The sequence below is a fragment of the Plecotus auritus genome (genome assembly GCF_963455305.1).
Source record: "Plecotus auritus genome assembly, chromosome: 8".
NCBI lineage: Eukaryota > Metazoa > Chordata > Mammalia > Chiroptera > Vespertilionidae > Plecotus > Plecotus auritus.
The window spans coordinates 149,339,514-149,362,994 of NC_137782.1; the positions used below are offsets into that span (position 1 = coordinate 149,339,514).

Sequence of the window (23,481 nt, forward strand, 5' to 3'; positions counted from 1 at the left end):
AGCCATCTTGTGTGTTGGAGTGATGGACAATCTGCATATTACTCTTTTATTAGATAGGATAGAGGCCTGGTGCATGGGTGGGGGCCAGCTGGTTTGCCCTGAAGGGTGTCCCGGATCAGGGTGGGGGTTCCCTTGGGGTGTGGGGCGGCCTGGGCGAGGTGCCTGTGGTGGTTTGCAGGCCGGCCATGCCCCCTGGTGACCCAAGTGGAGCCCCTGGTATCTGGTATTCATTTATCTTCTATAATTGAAACTTTGTAGCCTGGAGCAGAGCCAAGCCTTCTGCTCCCTCCTTGGCGGTAGCCATTTCTGTTGGGATTTATGTATCTTCTATAATTGAAACTTTGTAGCCTTAAGTGGAGGCCAAAGCAGTCCAGGGTGTGTGGAAAGCTTGGCTTCCTCCATCGCCGGGGAAACCCAAGCCTCCCTCCTGCTCTCTCTGTGGCCGCAGCCATCTTGGTTGGGGTTAATTTGCATACTTGCTCCTGATTGGCTTGTGGGCATGGCTTGTGGGCGTAGCAGAGTGATGGTTAATTTGCATATTACTCTTTTATTAGATAGGATAGGATAAAGTGGTTGTTAACCCTTCATGATGCATAGAACATACTATGTCCAGGTGAACATGATTGACAGACACAATAACTCACAACACACAGATTTTTAAGAGTTTTCCTCTGTTTACAATACCCTTCCCAACAAGGAGCAATTGTAACGCGTACTTCACTGGATGGATTAGAAGGACCTTGAGGTTTGTCCCTGTTTTCAAAAAGCATGCTACAGTCCTGCCTCAGAATTGTTATGGAATGGTTATGCATTATACTCAATAGAGGAGCCTACTCTTTATTCTGGAATTGTTGCTTATTATAATCAATTAGCCAGTCATTCCATTTTGTCATCAGCAAGTGGTGCAGGGCTGGGACCACAGAAGGGCTAAGTACTTACAGAATGACTGGCTGACTGAATGAATAATGTGGTTTCACTTCAAAGGACTCTTCCCCAGTCATCATCTTTGCTCTCCTGCTCACACACAACACTCCACATGTGGCCAGTCATCTATTGCACTTTCAGGCTGGGACAGGGTAATTATGTGCTTCAAATGATGGGTCAAAACACATCTGCTATCAATAAGCTCTGGAACAGGGGGGCAGCAAAGGGCTTTCTCTGCAGGAGCAGGACTGGAAGGGAATCTAGCAAGATCCCAGGGCAGGCTTGGGATAATAGCTACATTGCCTGAACATCAAGAAAAATGCTCTGGGGCAGGGTGGGGGAGGGGAGGATAGTGGGGAAGGGCAGGGGAGAATTTCATGATGTGGGACTTCTTGTGATTGATCCAGAGCTATGTAGTTGATTTCATCCTTCCAGAACACAGTACTCACTACTTTACTGCACTGACAACAGAGCATACCACTTCCTGAGGAGTTCTGTGGGAAGGAGAGGGAACAGGAAGCATCATTTATGATAACTTTGAACATAACATATATCAGACTTCCTTAAAAACTACTCACTGGAACAGCATTGTCCCAGGCACTTAGAGGCTGTCTATTCAATTCTCAGTTAGGCCACATGCACCGGTTGCAGGCTCACGTACAGGAGGCAGCTGATTGATGTTTCTCTATCATCAATGTTTCTCTCTCTCTCCCTCTCCATCCCCCCTCTCTCTAAAATCATCATCATCAACAACAAAAACCACTACTCACTGGAAACAACCCAACTGGCCATTAACTGATGAATGGGCAAACAAAATGTAGTATATCCATATAGTGAAATATTACTCAGCAATAAAAGGAATGAAGCACTGATCCTTGCTAAACATGGATTAACCTTGAAAACATTATACTATAAGAAAGAAGCCAGTCACAAAAGACCAGGTATTATATGATTTCATTTATATGAATTATCCAGAACAGGCAAATCTAGAGAGACAGAAAATAGATTAGTGGTTGCCAGGGGCTGGGGGGAGGGAGGAATGGGAAGTGACTGCTAACAGGTAAAGGGATTCTTTTTGGGGTGATAAAAATGTTCTGGAATTAGATACTGGTGATAGTTGCACAACCTTGTACCAAAAACCATTGAATTGTACACTTTAAATGGTAAATTTTATGGTACATGAATTTATCTGTTTTTAAAAGAAAAAATAATACTTAAAAAAATCAATATAAAAAAAATCAATATCATGCACCATCACCATGAGTTTCCCATTGTAGTTTTTTAAATGACTAAATGCTACCATGACTTTCAACATTCAGCATTTCATATAACATGGCCATAGCAACAGATTTAAGAAGTCAATGGAAAATGTGCGTTTTACAGGTTTCCTGCCATTGAAGTTTAGGGGCACAGTTTAGAGTTCAGATTCAAATTGGATGGTCTAGCCCAGTGGTAGGCAAACCGAGGTCGCGAGCCACATGCGACTCTTTGGCCCCTTGAGTGTGGCTCTTCCACAAAATACCACGGCCTGGGCGAGTCTATTTTGAAGAAGTGGTGTTAGAAGAAGTTTAAGGTTAAAAAATTTGGCTCTCAAAAGAAATTTCAATCGTTGTACTGTTGATATTTGGCTCTGTTGACTACTGAGTTTGTCGACCACTGGTCTAGCCAGATGACTTTAGGAGCTGACAACATGTGCATTTCCCCCTAGCAATTGTGATATTTCTTCCAGTAGAGATGATTGTCTCTTTAGACTACAAGTTACTGAAAGAGAAAAACATTCCCTGCATCTCTTGTGTTCCCCATATCTGCCTATGTTCCATATGTAGAACATGTAGACAAACTTCTTCCCTAATTATTGGAGAAAAAGAATGAAGCTCCACAAAATCCAATACTGTGTTATCTACTTAATTATTTTTGAGTAGATGGAAGCAAATGGTATTTTCATCTCCCTTCAAAAGACCAGGGCCCAGGGATTAATAGTAAATGTAGTTAAGGAAGCACACAGTCCAGTTACTAGGAACTTTTTTGCTTTTATGTTCTTTGATGGGGCTCATAGCCACACTTTCTCCTCATCTTTCTACTTTTTGCTACCTTTCTCTGTGTGTGTCTGTGTATGAGATCTTCTTATCTCAGGACTCTAACAGAGATGTCAAGTTCATGATGGAAGTTAGCAGAAAGCCTCAGTTCCTTACTACATGGATCTCTCCACAGGTCTGCTTGAGTGTCCTCCCAACATGGCAGCTGGCTCCCACCAGAGTAAGTGACTCAAGAGAGCACAAGGCGGAGGCTGCAATGTCTTTTACGACCCAGCCTCGGAAGTCACGTTCCATCACCTCCACAGTATCCTTTCAGTCATGCAGGTCAGCCCATGGTGTGGGAGGGCACTACACAAGGGTGTGAATATCAGGAATGGAATCATTGTGGGGCCATCTTGGAGGTTGGCTACCACATAAGCCACAAGATAAAGAGCAGTTTCAATTGAATTAAGCTGGAATTTCCCTCTACATCCCCCAACACAAACCTGAAATCCTTAAAAGAGGCGTATTATACCTGTATGTAGAAGATCCAGGGGAATGAACGGGGATTAGATAGAGAGGAAAAGCCCCTAGGGATAGTTGAAAAATTGAGACTCACCCACTAGAAAAAAGGAAAAGGCTTGATTGGAGTCTATAATCAGGAAGGGGCTGGAAGAGATAATACAGGAGAATTACAGGAGAATAGAGTACAGCTCCTGTTTTAAAGACAGAAAGTTGTAGAAATGTGCAAAGCCACTCTCTGATGAATCCCAGTCCCCTGAGTGGTCCATAATGTGAATGTACACAACACCTTCTGATGTGAGGCTGAAAAGTTCAACATGGTTCCTCCAAACTGCTCCTCGGCAGTCTCCCTAGGTTTGAAACTGCTCTGAAGGTGACCCACACAGTTTCTCAAATGCCCAGGAGTCCTGGTCCCAGGTGGCCTTGTTAGATAAAGCAGCTGAAGGATCTGGGCAGCTCATTCTGCAGCTATTTTCTTTCTCCGTTGTTTTGGTTGGTAGGATTGGTCCTGAGGTTTCCAGGGTGGGGCTGTCTCACTAGGCCAAACCTTGTCTAAAGATCTAGCTCAGATTTGGGACAGGGCTGAATCTTCCTCTTCCATACAGTTGTGGCTTTTAGAGACTGGAGTTGTCACAGGGAGGCGTGTGTGTGTGTGTGTGTGTGTGTGTGTGTGTGTGTGTGTGTGTGTGTGTGTGTGTGTGTGTTGGGCCCCTAATACTCCAGTTGTTGTTTCTAGTCTGGATATTGTAGAGAAATTATTGCTTACTGAACTATACCATGGTTTTGTGTTTATATTTAGTATAAATATAGCTGATCCAAATGACTTGTGTTGGGAGCAGGAATGCAATGTTCAGGAAGAAAATTAGAAAAAAAATAAAAAAAACCCCTTCCCTTCTCCAAATTCTTGGACTTTTCTGGCCCTGTGATTCCAAGTTATGTTCACATGTGCCTTCTCTGTCCCCAGAACCAAGAGGGAGGTGCTTGTGCCACAGACAGCTGCCCAGTGCCTCTCCAGGGGCAGTGGGTGAATCTCTTTATGCTGTGCTTTGGGATGACTGTGTCTGGTCCTGAACTGGGAGACTGACGAGCCCCACGCTAGTCATAGAAAGTCTTGGGTTTGAGTCCTGGTTCTAACTATCTCCAGCCAGCTTTGCAAACTTGAGCAGGCCTCTTAGCTTCTCTGAACCTCAGTTTTGTCATCTGAATCAGAGGTGATAAGACCTGTCCTGCCCATCTCACAGGCTGGTGGGGAGGACTGACTGGAAAGGAAGGTGAAAGTGGGATAGGTGTGTATAGTATTATTTTTTTTATCAGATATAAGTGAATAAGTATATATCAAGCCATGAAGGGTGCAGCCGCCTGCTGCCTGTCACTGAGCCTTGCCCATCTGATTAGAATGGGTGCTTGTCAGTGTCCTGCACCTGTCATAATAATGGCTCCACATCACAGGGCGTCTGGCAGGGCTGGGGCCAGGTTTTACAGGCTTGTACAATTTGGGGATACTCTCCTTAGGAAAAGAATGTGAACATGTGGCTTGGGCCTCCCCAAGGTCTTGGAAAAGGCCCATGAAGTGGAAGACACTGAAGCTTCTTCAGCTTCAAGATAATTCTGCCTCTGGCTTCTGGATTTGATGCACATCTGGGGTCTGAGCATCTCTGGAAGCAGGCCAAGATTCAAGCAACCTTTCTCTGACTGTATCTTCTGGATTGGAACTTTTCAGAACCCACTCCCCCTTCCCTCCCAGATATTGAAGCTGGATCCCACCATGATATACTCTCTGAGCAGCCTCTGCTTGGATGTTCCTTGATTCACTCAGGGCCAGCTCTTCCTCTGAAAGTGATCTCTACCCCAGAGGTCCTTGCAAGGCCTTAAGCAAAGTCCTTAATTCAAGGTGGAAGAAATATGGCCCAGAGATGGGCAGTGGCTGACTTGCGGTCACACAGCCTGTTAATGGCAGAACTTAAAGAGGAAGCTGGAGCTCGTGAGTCCCATGTAGATTCTCTTTCCACCATGACTCCTTGAATACAAGTCTTCTGGAAATTATTACCGAGTGTACTTCATTGTCCATCAGGAATCTGCTGTCAGTGTACCTGTTTGGTAGTCATTTATGCTTTCAAGTGGGGAGAGTTGTGTTTGTTCACCATGGGCAGAATAGGTTGGCTTTTGACTTGGCCAGCATGGACTCCTGGCTCTCCCAGGGTTCTGGCAGCACTAAGAAGAGGGCAGGCCTAAACAGCTCCCTCACCCCAGACTTGGCCAGAAGCTTTGCACCCCACACACCACCAGGAGGTCCCCAGACTATGGTGCCTATCCCACAGTTCCTGTTCATGCTATCCGCCTTCTCCCAAGAAACTGACCCTCAAGCTGACCTTGCCTCAGAAGTCAACCTTTGGTTCCTGCTGGTTCACATACCCCCAGTAATACCAGCCCCAGGTGCCCACACACCTGCCCCTGTGCCCGAGCTAGAGCACTGTTCAGTCAAGGCAGAAATCCTAAAGGTCCATCCAGAACTGAGGGTGTACAATACAGTGGGGTGAGTGTGTGCCTGTGTGTGTGTAAGGGGCCCACTGTCCCCTGGACATGCTTAGCTCTGATCCAGTTCATCCCAATGACCCTAGATTGAAGGAAAGTGAGGAGCCTCAAGCCACACCTGTTGTCCCCCTGGGCCCAGGGCTGACACTCAGACACTAATGAATGGCTTCAGGATTTCTTTGTGTTTTTTTTTTTTTTAACTAGTAAACATTTAGTTGGTCTCATCAGCAACTCCAGCACAAGTTATGCTGAAAGGGAGGCAAAATCAAGATACGCAGAGGTTCATGAGGTGTGAGGGTCATTAAGGAGGTCCCCAAAGTCACTGACCCCACTCCACAGTGGCCAGTAGAATGAAGCTTGGGCTGATCGAATGTGAAGAGGGAGAAAAGGGATGCATGATCAGGGAAATACACGCCCTGGCTCATATCTGTCCTATAGGAAGGAAAAGGGAGGGTAGGAGACTCCCTGCACCTAAGGGCTGGAACTACACATTCAAATTTTCAACCTCACTATGTGGAGGGAAACAGATGAGCCTCTTTCGGACTTCTTGTAGTAGGAACCCCTCCCAAATGGTCTTCTGTCATCTCTGTTCTACCTTCTCCATTCTGTATTTCAAGTTCTGCAGTTCAAACCCAAGTTCTGAATTCTAAGTTCTGCCTTCTGGGTTCCTGGTTCTGGGTTCTTGTTCCTGTTCCATTCTGTTTCCTGCCCTAGAATCTTTGCTGCTCCGTTTCCCAGCCTGTCTGGGTGAATTAATTGGACCTTTTGCTGACTTTGCTAACTTGAAGGTTTCCTTTTATTTCTTGTGGCAGTTCTAGGCCTTTCCCCAGCAGGAGGGACTTGGTTCAGAATGTCCAGCAAGTGGGCGGCCCAGTGGAGACCAGGGAATTCCTGAGAGCCTGGCTTGGTTTAACTTCTTCCCTTCCCACCCCACTTCTAACCACTAGACACACTATCTTTTGCGCAACCAAACCTAAACTGAGGATTTTCGCGGTGATAATTGGCCTTGAGATGAGGAATGTGAGGGGGAAATGTGAGAAGTCATAAAGGTTGCTGTTCCCCATTCAGAGAAATTGAAGAGCTCTCCCAGTACAGGGAAAGGAGTGGGCGGGGACGGTGGGGAGCATCTGGGCAGAGCTGAAGTCCTCGGAACTCTGTCATCCTTCAGCTTCCCATTGCTGAGCTGAGCACTAATCCCCAAGAGTCCTCCCAGATTTGAGAGAAAACCAAGACAGGTTAGCAAGACTGACTCTAGAAGGCCTGTGGCCACCTTCACACTCAGGACCTCCATTAGTCTGGTTACATGTAAGGTGGATGGCCCCCAGCCTTGCCTTGATTTTCCCTATGTCTCCAAGGCCAGAGGATGATGGCAGGAGAATGCAAACGAAGGTTTATGAAGTGTTGGCCAATTGTCACCTACCCCATCACCCATCGATTTGATTAAGCCAGGTGACCATGCTTCTCCTCCTCCTCCTCCTGCCCTGGATTGAGCCTTTTGGCCACAATAAATGTCCACCTTTAAACAGAGGCCTGTTTGGAGATTTGTAAAAATCTACTTGCCCCTACCAATCTTTCTTGAACTTTTCTAAGGTATTGTCAAGCAAAATTGTAAAATATTTTGAAATGGCCAAAGATCCTTGGATACCCTTTCAATGGAATGTCAGAGATTGTCTATACCAGTGGTTCTCAACCTTCCTAATGCCGCGACCCTTTAATACAGTTCCTCATGTTGTGGTGACCCCCAACCATAAAATTATTTTCGTTGCTACTTCATAACTGTAATTTTACTACTGTTATGAATCGTAATGTAAATATCTGTGTTTTCCGATGGTCTTAGGCTCTACAGCAGCGGTTCTCAACCTGTGGGTCACGACCCACAGGTTGAGAACCACTAGCAGGGTCGCCTAAGACCATTGGAAAACACAGATATTTACATTACGATAAATAATAATGAGAAACAGTTTCTCATGTTATTTTCTCATAACATGAGAAACTGTATTAAAGGGTCGCGGCATTAGGAAGGTTGAGAACCACTGGTCTACACTGTTATCCAGATGAGAGGACCCTTCCTGAGTTGTCCAATTCTATAGGGATCTGTGGCCTTTTATTGTCATTGACGATGCTGCATCTCGGTAGAGACAGAAGTTAACTTACGGCAGGCTAATGCTGATGCTTATAGGAATGCAAATGAAGATGCCGGTTCTGCATCTTTCCTACCACATCCCTGACTATGTGTCTGTGCTTTGTTTTTTCTTTATTGATTTCAGAGAGGAAGGAAGAGGGAGAGATAGAAACATCAAAGGTGAGAGAGAATCATTGATCAGCTGCCTCCTGCACACCCCCCACTGAGGATCGAGTCTGAAATCTGGGCATGTGTCCTGACTGGGAATTGAACTGTGACCTCCGGGTTCATAGGTTGATGCTCAACCACTGAACCTCGCCAGCCAGGCTATGTGTCTGTGTTTTGGATTCTCCTGTGAATTGGCTATAATATCTTACTGGTTCCTTCATGAATTAATGAGTTAAATGAAGTTAAAGACACATGTTCATTTTATATTTGCATAAGAGTTATGATTTTACTTTTTAAAAAAATTGTTCTTTAACAGTTTTAAATATCTGTCTTGTGTTTAAGCTGAAGGAATGGAGAGAGGGAGACAAGGAAAGGAAAGGAGAGGAGATCGGGGAAGTAGGCAGGATAGAAGAAGTGGGAAAAGAGAAAAAGAAAAGAAAGGAAAAGCCAAGAGGGGAAAGATCACGGGCAGAGACGGGCAGGAGGAAGAGGGAAGGGAAGAGCAACATGACCAAGGAGGAAGCAAAAGAAAAGAATCTTCCCCACTGCATGGGAGAACATATTTGCCAATGATATTTCCGATAAGGGTTTAATCTCCAACATTTACAGAGAACTCATACAACTTAACAAAAGGAAGATAAACGATCCAATCAAAAAATGGGCAAAGGATCTAAATAGACACTTTTCGAAAGAGGACATACAGAAGGCCCAGAGACATATGAAAACATGCTCAAAGTCACTAATCATCCGAGATATGCAAATCAAAACGACAATGCGGTACCATCTCACACCTGTCAGAATGGCTATCATCAACAAATCAACAAATGACAAGTGCTGGCGAGGATGTGGAGAAAAAGGAACCCTCTTGCACTGCTGGTGGGAATGCAGACTGGTGCAGCCACTGTGGAAAACAGAATGGAGTTTCCTCAAAAAATTAAAAATGGAACTGCCACTTGACTCAGTGATCCCACTTCTAGGAATATATTCCAAGAAACCAGAAACACCAAATCAGAAAGGATATATGCACCCCTATGTTCATAGCGGCACAATTTACCATAGCTAAGATTTGGAAACAGCCTAAGTGCCCATCAGCCGACGAGTGAATTAAAAAACTGTGGTACATCTACACAATGGAATACTATGCCGCTATAAAAAAGAAGGAACTTTTACCATTTGCAACACCGTGGACAGAACTAGAGAGCATTATGCTAAGCAAAATAAGCCAGTCAGAGAAAGATAAATATCACATGATCTCACTCATATGTGGGATATAATGATCAACATAATTTGATGAACAAGAATAGATCCAGAGACAAATGGCAGGGGAGGGGGGTGGGTTAGAGAGCAACCAAAGGACTTGTATGCATGCATAATAGCATAACCAATGGACACAGACACTGGGGCGGTGGGGGCTTGCCTGGGGTGGGAATGGCTGGGGGCGGGTGTCAATTGGGGAAAAAGGAGACTTCTATAAAACTTTAGACAAAAAAATAAAATCTTGTTCCACAAACATACAAATGCTCTCCCTCCGCTTGAAGGAAAAGTCTTAATTTTGAGCCAGCTGTGAGAGCCCTCTTGGTCCCTCAGTCCGAAAAGGAAATTATTTTCTGCCTCTGTCGTCTCCCAGGTCACCAGTTATATTAAGCCAAGATCCCTTGGTGGCTGCTGTCTAAAATTTTTCCACTCCCCACCCTTTTGAGTCAGATTGCAAAATAAGGGCATTTGGCAACTTGGACTCTTTGAGATCAGGCTGCAGAGATGTGGCCCAGGACTTTCAGGCCCTGTGGAGCAGTGCAGGGTCCCTATCGAGGGTCCTGCTGAGATCAGTAAAAGGAAGGCGAGCAGAGCCACCCGCTTGCTCCCATAGGTGCTCAAACCCTAGCCTGGCCCCCTGGAAACACCACACAGTGTCCCAGGCCTTCCCCAGGCACCAGGACATGGCTGCTCCCTTGGTGCCATATCTGGGGTTAGAAGCAGGCTCTTTGCCTTGAAATGTCTCCATTGGCTGAGCACAGATCTGAAATCTAGACAGTCAATTGTCATTCTAACAAGCCCCTTCAAAATTGTCTCCAATCCATTTTTCCAAACTTATCTCCTGCCACACCTGCTTCATATCCTGCACTCTGGCCAGGCTGGCCTACCTGCTGCTACCTGATCAAGTCCAATACATCCAGGCCTCTGTGACTTTGCTCCTGCCATTTGTTCTGGTTGAAATACCTTTTCCCTTTCTCCTCCACCTGGTGACATCATACTTATGTTTTCCTCTTACTTCCAGGTAGAGTGAATTATTCCCTTCCTTGGCCTTCATGTGGACTTTATATACATCTGTACTTAGACAGAACACTTACCATTCTGGTTTGTGATTATTTGCCTGTCTGCCAGTTTGTTCTTCAAGAGCAAGAGCCCAGGCTATTATTCATGGCCTGTCCCAGTACTTGGCTTAGTGCCTGGCACATTCATTCAGTCTTTTAACAGATATATTGAACACTGTCTATGTGCCAGGCTGTTTCCTAGGTGCTGGACAGTGAACAAAGCTGATAAAGCTCTCAGTTCTCCTGGAGCTTACGTTTTTGTTGAGGCAGGCAACATGCAAGTAAACAAATAATATGTCAGGTAGTGATAAGTGCTAAAAGAAAATCAAGGTGGCTAAGGGCACAGAGAATGATGGAGGATGTTATTTGAGACAGGATGGTCAGGGAAAGCTTCTCTTGATAAAGTGGCATTTAAATAGAGACCTGAAGGAGGTGAAGGAGTGGGTCGTGTGGGTATCTGGGGAAACAGCACTCCAGGCAGTGGGAACAGCAAGTGTAAAAGTCCAGAGGGGGGAGTGTGTCTGGTGTGTTCAAGGGACACCAGAAAGGGGGCTGTCATGGCCTGAGTGGTGAGTGCTGGGAGGAGCCATAACAGAGGAGCTCCAGGAATAAGCAGCAGGGGCTGGAGAACGTAGCCTTTGGGCCAGTGTAGAAGCTTCAGCTTTTGCTCCAAGTGAGATGAGAGCCACTGCAAGGATCTGAGGAGAGGAGAGATGAGCTAACTTAAATTTTAGAGCATTTATGATCTGACGTGACCTCCTGGCTACACTTTGGAAAACAGATGGTCTATGGTGGGTGCGCTTGAAGGGCAGTGATGTGGAGCCAGATGCAAGCGGCCTTGGAGGACAATGCGAGCTTGTCCTTGATTGAAGGTGAAATGGGAGTGCCTGCTCTCTTCAGTGTTTGCTCTTCTCTTCCTTCTCTCTCAGATAAGGGCCCCAGCTGGTGAGGATTTTCTGCTCGTGCCACTCAATGAGCCTGAACAGACCAGACAAAACTCAAGGGAAATAAACAGAGACCCTGCCCACCCTCTCCCCTCATACCCCCACCCCCCTCACTGAGAAATGCTGACCTTTCTGGTAAGAGTTCACCCAAAACATCAAGGCAGACTTCCTGGAGGAGGGAGGCTCAGGTTTCCAGTGATTAATAAAAGGCAAAGCACGGCAGGAAAAACTAGCCTTTCACAACCCCAGCCCTCCGGCTGTATGACTTGGCTCTGAGTCACCTTCAGGATGGCCAAATGAGCGCTAATAAGAGCTACTCTGAGAGAAGGAATGCCCCATTTTGACCATCTACTCCTTCCAGGGCCCTCCCCAGGCACATTTGGCATATCCTCACTGTTAAAATATCCAGTAAAAGTCGAAGACAGCACCTCTCCAGCCCTCCGTGCTATGCCTACAAACAATACCTCTAATGGTGGATTTTCAGGGAAGGCCCGTCCCTGACGTGCCTTAGGGGAGGGGACTTCCAGGAGCGCCTCTATTCTCGTTACAAAAATAGCTTCTATTCCCACCTCCAGTCCCCGGGAGCAACGCGGAGACCACCGACTGAAGGAGGGGCCTGGAGCTGGCAGCGGGGCTGGGGGGCTGGGGGGCTGGGGTGCCCGCCGCCCGGTCGGACCATGGCGTGAGGGGCGGCGGCGGCGCGTGCAGCGGCGGCCGGCGCTCGGCAGAGGGCGCAGAGGACCCGCTCCGCTCGCCCCGAGCCCGGCTGCGGCCCCCGGCGCGTCCTCCTCCCGCCCAGCCCGCCCGCGCCCCCCTCACCTCCCGCTGAATTGCTGGCCCAGCCCCTGGGCGCGTGTGGGCGGCGTCAGGAAGCTCCTTCCTAGGCCATTCCTCAGCCATCCTCAGGCCCCCTTCCTCGCCGCAGCCCTTTCCGGGTAACCTAGTGCGGGAGTGCGGGGGTGCGGGGGTGCGGGGGTGCGGGGGTGCGGGGGTGCGGGGGTGGGGGGAGGAGCCCAGGCCCTGCCGGACGCGCTGCACCCTCCCTAGGCCAACCCCCTCCTCCCGCAGTTCCTTCCCTTCCCTGTGTGGCCAGTAGGGAAGGGTGGTGGTCAGGGCGAGGCATGGTCGGGAGGACGTGGGCCCGAGAACCCGGGTCGTTAGAGGTTTTGTAGAAAGCAGCCGCAGGTGAGAGGTCCAAGCCTATTTCACCTCAGACCTCACCCTTGGCAAGGGCTACCTGGCCTCAAGCCTTGGGGCTGGACGCTCGGGTGGGAGATAAGAGGAGAGCCCAGGGCCCTGGGAAAGAAGGGAAGGCTTATGCAATGTTTAATTCTGCAGCGCCTGGCACGTGGTGGGGCCAGTCAGTATTTGAATAAGTGAATGAACGAAAGAAACGGAAGTGGTCTGTTTGCCTAAGACCCAGCTGCGGCCAGCCCTGGACTGGCACATCACCTCCCAGCAGGGTTTGCCACACTCACCTTGCTCCCTGGCTGTCTCTCTCCCCCAGACCTTCTTCCCACACCTCCCAGCATTCCTTTCACTTTCCGCCACTGCTCAGAAGTCCTCCCACCTGATCCAAATCCCTTGTAGCATTCAAAGCTCTGTTCAGTCTTGCCCCAACCTACTTACACACATGCACACTCTTCTGCTTGAATCTGCTCTCCGGCTACACTAAATCTAGTCAAGTCTTCTGAACATAACTTCAATTGGCCTTCTTCCTGGGAGCCACCCATTCCCCGTTTCCCTATCAGCAACACCTCCCTTGCCTCCAAATTTTCTTCTTCCTTCAGAGTCCAGCCTCAGGAAGCATTTCCCGACCTTTTCAACCCATAGTAAGCTTTTCCACCTCTGACCTATAGCATATACTCCTTGCCCCCCCGCCCTCTATTTTTGGGTACCAGGCACTCATGTTGATTTGTCATAAAGTTCTTAAGTACCTATCTTTTCGCTCCCATTATTGTAAACATTTGGAAGGCAGGGTCCAAGTCTTATTTATTTTCCTATCTCCCCCTCCAGTTCATTTCACATTTATTGAACATCTACTGCATACCGGGTATAGGATCTAGCATATATGGTCCCAAGGGAATCTAGGCTATAGCTCCCCACATGAAGTTGGGAAGAAAATAAGACACGTGGGGTTTGAGGAAAAGTCCAGGGTGTGGCTCTGCCATGGAGAATTTACTGGGAAAGTCCCAAATGACTTTCTTTCTCTGGGAGTACTCAGCATCCTGGATTAGGAAGCAGTCTCATTCTCTGAGGGTGTGTCTGACCATTCATGGAGTCACTCACCTATTCCTTCATTTATTTGATACATAGTTGTTGAGTGTGTACTTTATTCAAGTGATTCATAGGCTTGGTCATACTGCAGTTCCAGGGCTGGCTGGTTTGTGTGTGTGTGTGTGTGTGTGTGTGTGTGTGTATGCGTGTGCGTGTGTGTGTGTAGTCCTTGGAACATGGAACGCTTTTGGTGTGAGTTGCTTCTTTGTCATTTCCTCTTTGGAGGCATAAGTCCCTGCTGGAAATGATCTTGGGAAGGACAGGGTAGGCATGGCAAGAGCAAAAAACCCTCAAATTTTATGGAGGGAATGAGAACCGCCAGCCTCTCCTAAGGGTAAGGTGCCCAGACTTTGCCTTATAGTTCACTTTGGAATAGCTTAATCTGCCAGAAAGCACATTTATTTTAAAGCCCTTTCTTTCTATGATCATTCAAGGTTTCCCAAACAGCCCTCTGAGGGTAGGTCCACTTGCCAGATAGAAAAGCTGAGGCTAGGAGATTTAGTTTTTCCGAAGTCACTAGCACTATGGCAAGGAATGCCTAGATCAGATCGTTCACATCCTAGTCTCCTCAGCTTCATTATAAGGGGCTCTGTTCTCAACACCTTTGGGACTACTCTACCCCTGGTGTGTAGTAGATGCTCACATGCTCCATGTGCAGATACACCCAAGCCTGTTGAGGGGGCAGTCAGAGAAGTCTCAGGCTCCCCATAAGGAAGAATGCAGGTCCCTGGAACAGAACATTTTAAATTTCAGATCAAAGTGATGGCCCTCACTGTACTCAGGCCACTAGCCACTCTCTATTTCTCATTCAGACATTTTAATGGTGACTAATTACCGAATCCTAACTCCAATTGACTTCTGAGCTCTAATCTTTTATTAATATATTTTTATTGATTTTAGAGAGGAAGAGAGAGATAGAAACATCAATGCTGAGAGAGAATCATTGATCAACTGCCTCCTGCAAGCCCCCTACTGGGGATCGAGCCACAACCCAGGAATGTGCCCTCGACCGGAAGCGAACCTGGGACCCTTCAGTCCACAGGCCAATGCTCTATTCACTGAGCCAAACCAGCTAGGGTTGAGCTCTAATCTTAATGTCCAAATTCTAACCACTCTTCTAAATCATTCATTCCTCAATTCTAACTCAATTATATCACTTCACCACTAAGGGCAACACAGCCTCTCTCAAATACTCACTGATGGCCGGATGCTATCTGTAATATCTTTCATATAGCCCGCAATGGGTCAAAACTGGCTGTTCTCACATCCAGGAGCAAGGAGAAGGTCCAAAATTAGGGTGCAGGCAGCCAGGAAAGCTGGTAACACCATGAATTTGTCTTTATTATGAAAGTGGTCTCTTTTCCTTCTCAGGTACCCACTCCTGCATGTTGTGCCCAGGCCCTCCTAGAAGTGGGGAAAATAAATAGGAAGTTAAACCTTATAGAGATTTTCAAGATAGACTTAAAACACGCAAGATTTACCAGAAGAGATGAAGCATTAACTCAGGGATTCTAGCTATCCAGGCATTCATTCAGGCAACAATCGAAAGTACAGAACCAGGGCACCCAAGCCAGCTGTAATTCAGATATAGTTCCTGCCCTCAGGCACATTGCTATCTAGAGGCAACTAATTTTTTTGAGCACTTGCAATGAGTTAGGTACCTGGGTTAAGTACTTTTCCATGTTATATTTTATTTAATTCCTACAACCTTATGGAAAAGGAACTATTACTCCATTTTGTAGATAAAGGGCAAAGCTAGAGACTGAGAGGCTAAGTTCTTTTCCAGTGTTGCCTCTGGGTGGAGTAGGGGAGGGAAGTTTTCCAGTAACCCTTACTTCTGGTTCCCTAGTCAAGTCCCCTCCAGCACCTAGTCCCAGACAGCAAGTGTGGAGCCAGAAGATTGGACCTGATTCTCTCCTAGGCCCCGCCTACCCCAGATATGCTGAGCTTATCAGATTGCAGCCCTGGGGCGTGGCCAGAGGCTCTTAGAAAGGTTGCCGGGTGTCGGTGGAGAGTCAGAGCCCAGGCCTTGGAGTTCTGTTTGCCTGTTGCTGCTCTTTTCCTTGGTGTCCGGATCTACCCATTTCCTTGTTAACAACCAGGGTTCCAAGTCACTGGAGAGTCATGGCCTGCTCTGGCTTCCCATTAAAGTAACCGTCACACTAGCTTTGTGCACACAGCACAAAGCCCTGCCTTAAAGGAAGCAATTTTGCTTCAACTTTATGGTCATCATAAAATCATGCTATTTAGTTAATCGGTATGTCATGCAACTACTCCCCTCATCCTTGTGGAGAAGGATGACCCCTGCCCTTGAGGTTCTAAGAATGTGGTTATAAAAAAATATGAACTAATAATAGAATATTTTAAGACTAGATTCCATTCGCAGAGCACTAACTGCATGCCAGGCACTGCAGCTTTCAACAAGGATTATCTCATTTAATGCAACTTAACATTTCAGCAACTTTTCTCCTGCAACATATATCTGGTAGGAAGAGATGGAGGAATGGCATCAGAAGAATTTTTTTTAAAAAAATATATTTTATTGATTTTCCACAGAGAGGAAGGGAGAGGGATAGAGAGCCAGAAACATCGATGAGAGAGAAACATCGACCAGCTGCCTCCTGCACATCTCCCACTGGGGATGTGCCTGCAACCAGGGTACATGCCCTTGACTGGAATCGAACCTGGGACCCTTCAGTCCGCAGGCTGTTGCTCTATCCACTGAGCCAAACTGGTCAGCGCGGCATCAGAAGAATTTACCTTGAAATTCAAATCCTGTCAAACACTAGCTGTATGTTGCTTGGGGGTCTGAGCCTCAGTTTCCACGTCTGCAAAAGGGGAGTATCTTTACCCTGGTAAAGAGCTGTTTGTGAGGGCTAAGTAGGATATGCTTATGAAGCACCTAGGATGGTGTCTGGGACAGAGTAGGTGCTTATGTGTTTATTTATTCATTTTACAAGTATGTACTTGAGTACCTGTTATGTGCCAGGCACTGGCAATACAACACTGAACAAAACACAAAGCCCACTTATGCTCTATAGCTTATTCAATCTCAGCTTCTTTTCTTTTCTAAAAAATATGTTTTTATTGATGATAGAGAGAGAGAGGAAGGGAGAGGATGATAGAAATATTGATGAATCAATCGGCTGCCTCCTGCACACCCCCTACTGGGGACCCAGTCCACAACCCAAGCATGTACCCTGACCGGGAATTGAACTGTGACCTCCTACTTTATAGGTTGCCATTCAACCACTGAGCCATGCCTGCTGGGCCTTGGCTTCCTTTCTGCCTGTGTGTTCCCATACACATTCATGTTGATTAGCTCATTTTAAGTTGATATATTTATTTACTTTGCATCATCCTGATCAAGGAGGAATCAGGAGGATTAACTCCATGTGATGGCTGGAGAAACAGAGGCCTAGAGAGATTAGATGATTTACACAACACATCTGTAACAAACTCTACACCACAGCTTGGTCTCTTGTTTCCCAGCCTTGTCTCTTCAAGGGGCTCTCTCTTTTGACATACTGTATATTCCAGGCAGCTCCATATTTCTTCCAGGGGCTGTGAGCTTTCTAGAGTAAGTTCCGCAGAGCGCTCCCTGCTGGAGGTCCTAGCCCCTTCCACTTTCAGGCTCTGTCTACACACAGGTGAAATGAAGCATCAGGGCAGAGCCCTCTACCAGCATAGACAGACTCAGCTCATTATGATGGGGAAGAACAGGTGGAGAAAAAGGTACGTAGTGAGTGAGTCCCACTAATCCCCACCCCCGCTCAGCACATACCCACTTCCCACTGCCCACTTAGGTTCTTTCCTGCTGAGACTCTTCCCATACCTCCCTCCAAACTAAGCTGATGGATGCGGACCCGAAGGACCCCTGTGCAGAGTGGGAAGAGCACTGAGATCCGACTGGGACTACAGGGACAGCAGGTAAGAAAACTTGTGTTTAATAAAACTGGCCCTCATGGTGTTTATTAACATGTAGCAAAATTTACCTTGAGCAAACGTCAGAGGAGTGGGCAAAGACCATATATAGGCTTGTTCATTCATGAAAGAGTTATTTAGGATTGCAAAACATTAGAAACAAGCTAAATGTCTGACAACAGGGGGTTCATTGAGTGAAACTGTGGCTTTCTCTACTCTGAAATATTTGGCATTCATGAACAATTCTACCATCAAATAACATTCCCTGACCAGGGAAAATAACCATGGTATGTTGCTAAAGGGTAAAAAGCAGGCCAACTATCAGAGAAAGCCTCTAGGAGAAGGAGGCCAGGCCCAGCTCTCTTTGCCATCAAAGAAAACCTGGCCTGATATTTGTTTGTAGAGCCAGCTCTCTACTGCCTATAAGAAGTTTGTCTACTGTAGAGGGTTTCAGAAACTGGTTTCAGATTCTTCTTTCCCCTACTTTTTTATTTTGTAACCACAATCCTTTGGTTTCCCAAAGTCCATGTCCAGTAGGAGAAAGATTTTATAAAAATCATGTTATGTCCGCTCAGGCTCTGCCAGGACCTTTGTACAAGCTGTCCTCCAGTTGAAGGAACCAACCATGGAGCATGCTCCCCTCTTGCGCCACCCCCCACCCTCCAGCCCCCCCAGCTCTCTGCTCAGCCATCACTTCATCGGGGAAGCCTTCCTTGAATTTCCTGACAGGTCAGTTTTCTCTCTGATACATCCTCACAGCACCTCGCACCTCCTTCTCCTTTGTTTACATTTATTTCTGTGAGTATCTGATGAATGTCTTTCTCCATCCACGATGACAAGGATCATGACTGCTGATGCACATCACTTTCTTTTTACCACTCTGTACGTTTCTGGCCACAGAGATGCTCAATAACTGTCAGATGCATAGCTACATAAACCGCAGATGAGATAGATGGACCGATGAGCCTACAGGATATAAGAAGCAGGAGGGAGGGGGGTGATTACAACAGATATGCCTCCAAAGCAGAATGGAGCTTGGACTCAGGGCTGGCTCTGTACATAGATGAATAGGTGGCTGCCTGTAGTGCAATTTCAGGGTCAGTAAGAAGGCCCTCCCCACCTCTGCTCCAATGTCTAACATCTCTTTCACACAAAAAGACAAAGCCTTTTGTTCCCTAAAGTGTACAGAGCTCAGGTGTGAATGCCACATTCTGGGAGAGGAGAGAGGTCTCAGTGGCTGACGTACATTCATGCCAAGGGGGGAAAGACTGATCAAGCCTTTCCTAAGAGCACATTGTGATGGGAGGCTGTGTGTGGAGGAGGAGGGGAGAGACAATTAGGGAGCAAGGCAAGGACCCCAAATGGGGAAAGGACACAGAAAAAGGAGTCTGAGGGACTGAGGCCAACCTTGGCCTGCAGCGTCATTTTGCCTTTGCTGCACGTAGCCCAGTCCTGCTGGGTATTAAAAGCCTTTTTGGTAAATCGGGTTCTGCAAATATTTGACGTCTGGAAAACTTTCAACAAAGATGGCTTTCGGAAGCCTGGCTCAGAGGCCCCAGGATGACAACCTAATTACGTGCCTTTTAATAGCTCTTTCCCAAGTGCTCAGTCAGGGACATCTGCTCTGCCGCGGTGGCACCTTCAGGGAGGAATATTTTTAACACCGCGATGCCACAAAAGGAAACTTCTGAAGGCTGGATGAAAATGGCCTCTGCGTTCCCAGAGCTCAGGGCCAAGGTAGGTAGAGCCTCAATGCTCCCCCAAACAGGGCCAGGCTCCTTTTCACAAGCAGAGGAGGCATGGGCTTGCTAGGAAGTGGCTGTTGTGTGTGTGTGTGTGTGTGTGTGTGTGTGTGTGTGTGTGTGTGTGTGTTTGTGTGTTTCAATTTTCACAGAGGTATGTTCAATGTGCCAGGCTGCTTCACCCAGCTTTCCATGTATGCAGGGTGTTCGAAAATAACAACCCAAAGCACAGCAAACCCTCTGATGCCAGCCCTTCCCGCTCAGTGCTGGGCCTCATCCCTGCTTCTACCCAATAGCTGTTCTTACCCCACACCCCAGCCAAGGAATCCCAACCCAGACCCTGTATGTCAGAGGAAGGAAAGGGGAGAAAAACAAGGAGCAGGATTTCTGTGGCTTGTTTAATAGAGTAGCTTACAGAAAGGCCAAGGGCTGATAGGCTAAAGAAGACGTGTTATGAGGGTCCCTGGGATCAATGCGGTGAAAATGCAAGGAGCCTGATAAATGATCTATTTCTAATTCTTTCTTCCTTTTCTATTGGCAAGTTACCTGAGGCCTGCAAAGGTAAACAGACTTGGTCTAGGAGTTAGCATTGCTGCCTGGTTTGGTTCTCCTATTTTCAGACAAAGAGTTTATTTTGATGAGAACTGCTCTGTTATTAGCTCATCAAATCACATTGATTGAAGCGTGACCTCTTTACTTAGGAATACAGTTCTCTTTGACAGAGGGATACCATGGTGCAAACAGGAGAAAGGGGTCACCCTTCTGCCTGGCCAGATCACCTGATGGGCCCTGGGCCCGGGCATTCTTATGACAGGCAGTTGAGGGGTGCCCTGCTGTGTTTGCATTGATATTTTCAAGCCATAAATTGTTTATTTTAATGGTGGCTGCTTTTTTTTATTAGTGGTTGCAGTAAATCATAAAGGTGCTATGGAGCCTTTGTGCATGTACTTCCTCCAAGTCCCTTTCAAGCTTCTCGTGACGACAGAAGCAGCAGCATTTCTTGACAGTGACAAGTGTGTGTGGAGTGAAGGGTGAAAGCTGCCGTTCTACTCTCCCAGCCAGTGATCAGTTCCCTTCCCAGAGTCTTGTGGACATCAGGCCCGGGGCAGCAATTTCAACGTGCACACAATTTTTGTTGCCGCTTCCCTTCAGCTCTCACTTGACCATAGTGGATGCCTCGGATCTCTCACCTTTCAACTTCAGTCTGTTGCTAACCAACTGCCCAGCCTTTGAGTCTTCCTTTATTCAAATTCTGGAATCTCATGGAGTCAACTTGCCTTTGGCTCTGGATGCTCTCCCTTTGGAGTGCCAGTGTCTGGAAGCACTTATCTTGGGTCATGTGGAACTTCAGGGCCAACCTTTGTCTGCCCTGCACAAGGATCTTGGGGGCCTGATGGACAGCCCCGGCTTGAGCTTGAGCAGTTCCCATAGACCTGGAGATGCAGTGTTAGAAAAACTGAGGAATTCTACAGAGGGGAGGAGGGAGCGGGGCGGGGGGGCAAAGACAGGACAATATCTTAGTGATAGGGCCCAACTCTTAGATGGGGCTCTTAAAACTGAAGAAACGAATGTGTTCAACAGGTGCCATGATGAAAAATCTAGTGTATGTGTTGGGGGTGGGGGGTGGAGGGTGGGGTGGAGGGGTGGGGAGGAGCAAGTGCACTGAATGTGCCGCAAGGTTGATGAACTTCCTTATTCACAACCTCCACCGACTCCATGATACAAATGATCAAATATTGCTGATGCTACTACTATTACTAGCTAACACTCCATGCCAGATAAGTGCCTTCCATTCATTCTTATTTAATCTTCTCAGTGCCCTCTGAACTTAAGCACCATTCCCATTTTACCTATGAAGAAACTGAGACTCAGAGAGATTATGTACAGCCAAGGTCACACGAATTATGGAGGAGCTGGGATTCCAACCAGGAAGTATGTCCTCTTAATGACTTTGCTGTACTGCCTCCCTGGTAGAAGTGAGTGGCTCCTTTCACCATGCTGTTTGAGGGGTGCTATATGGTCCTCACTGTCCCAGAATGTTCCCTTCAGTTCTATTATGCTTACCGTCTCAATTAGGATTCAGAAATCCCTGCTCTCTGTCACTAAAATAGTGGAAGACATGGTAACCTCAGAGGAGCCCTTTGCCCTCTTTCGCTGGACCTTCAGTCCTAAGCAAAATGAGCTTGGTGGTTTTACTCTTGGGAGACGGTGAGTTATCAAAGCCTGGACATTAAAGGAAGTCGAAAAAGCTATAAAGGGATTCAGGGGGTAATGTTAAATTCACACAGAAAAAGAAGCCAGTCCATGATGTATTGTACTGAGAAATCTTAGGGAAAAAATCCTCCACCCCAATAGCTCTCATTTCACCATTCGACTTCTAAAGCAGCACTCACTCACAGGCCTCGCTGTGATGATGAAAATGCCCTCTATCTCTGCTGTCCTCAATAGCCACGATTTGCCATCTCTGAAGGCATGTTTAGTTGTGACTCCAGCCTTGGTAAAAGCCCTTCAATGGTTCTCAACCTTATTTCATTTGCTTCTTATAGAGGCCCCAGGATGGAGATAGAGTTGAGAATGTTGTGCTCATTTTATGGGTAAGAGAATGAAGGGTCACAGAAGCCCCCACGAAGGGCCATTCCCCACCTTTTCTGTCTCACTTAAACAGACACAGGAAGCTACGAACTTGTGTCTGGGGCAGACATTGCCCGCCTCTGGTCCAGCAGCCCTCAGAGTGCCTCTTCCCCAGCACTCCATTCTTGTTCTCATTCAATCATCATCTTGATTCATTTTTAATGTAACCCAGCTGCTGTCCTAAGACATTTAATTCACCACTCACCGTGTGCCTGCCTGCCTGCTTGCCTGCCTACCTGGGCTTCCAGCCTTCTGTGTGCTTCCAAAGTCCACACATGGGGTCCATCAGCAGACTCGACTGGGTGAACTGAGAGAGGGGAAAAAAAAAATCAACCTTCCAACCCTACCAGCAACAGAAGCCTGAGCACAGGCCTTCTCTCCACATTGAACCTGATCCTAGCCCCATCCCAGTTTTCCACTGGCATCACACTGCTTATCTACTGGCTTCTGGAATTTAACACCTGCTTGACCCATGCCCCCTTCCTGAATGACAGCCTCTGCCCCTCTCAACCACCACTGGTCCACTCAAGTTTCCTGCCTCCCTGCCCTGAACTTGTCTGCCTACCCTCCAACCCTACCCACTGCTTACTTTCCCCTTTTTCACAATTTCCTATTTACATTACTGTATGACAGAGGCCAAGAAAAGAGATCTGCCTGTTGTTTATGAAAAAACATCTCAACTTATAGAAAAAATAGAGGCCAAGTGCATGAAATTCGTGCATGGGAGGGGGGTTCCCTCAGCCCGACCTGTACCCTCTTCAATCTGGGAGCCCTCGGTGGATGTCTGACTGCCAGTTTAAACTGGCAGTCGGACATCCCTCTCACAATCTGGGACCACTCATCCCTAAGTGCTTGCCTGCCTGCCTGCTTGCCCCTAACCACTTGCCTGCCTGCCTGCTCGCCCCTAACCACTCACCTACTTGCCTGCTCAGTGTGCGTCATAGCGGCCGGTCGTTCCAGTCATTCTGGTCATTCCAATTGTTCCGCCATAAAGGTTGCTTAGGCTTTTATATATATAGATGTTATAAGAATTTATTTGAGCCAAATTTTGAGGACCTGCCCAGAAGCAAAATTCTGATGGATTGAGAGAATACTCCAGAAAATGGCAGTTTGCACTTATTTTATTATTTAAAAAAATATATTTTTATTGCTTTCAGAGAGGAAGGGAGAGGGAGAGAAAGAGATAGAAACATCAACGATAAGAGAGAATCTTTGATCGGCTGCCTCCTGCATGCCCCCCATTGGGGATCAAGCCCACAACCTGGACATGTGCCCTGACCTGAAATTGAACCATGATCTCCTGGTTCATAGGTCGATCCTCAACTATTGAGCCACACTGGCCTGGGCTTGTGTTTATATTATACATTA

The 23,481-nt window shown here is 47.0% G+C and overlaps 1 protein-coding gene across 3 annotated transcripts in view; it reads left to right on the forward strand.

Moving 5' to 3' along the window:
* Positions 1-12,386: 12,386 nt before the first annotated feature.
* Positions 12,387-23,481, forward strand: part of CALM2 (calmodulin 2) — a 91,645-nt gene continuing 80,550 nt past the window's right edge. The window contains exons 1-3 of one of the 3 annotated variants that reach the window (XM_080685579.1): positions 12,387-12,474; positions 17,623-17,746; positions 18,316-18,469. Coding sequence is in view for 2 of the 3 variants with exons in the window: in XM_080685576.1 (XP_080541702.1) it covers positions 17,675-17,746 (72 nt within the window). In the remaining variant the exon portion in view is untranslated. Of the gene's footprint in view, positions 12,475-17,622; positions 17,747-18,315; positions 18,470-19,358; positions 19,478-23,481 lie in introns of those variants that run through there. The other 2 variants (XM_080685576.1, XM_080685577.1) reach the window with 2 other exon arrangements.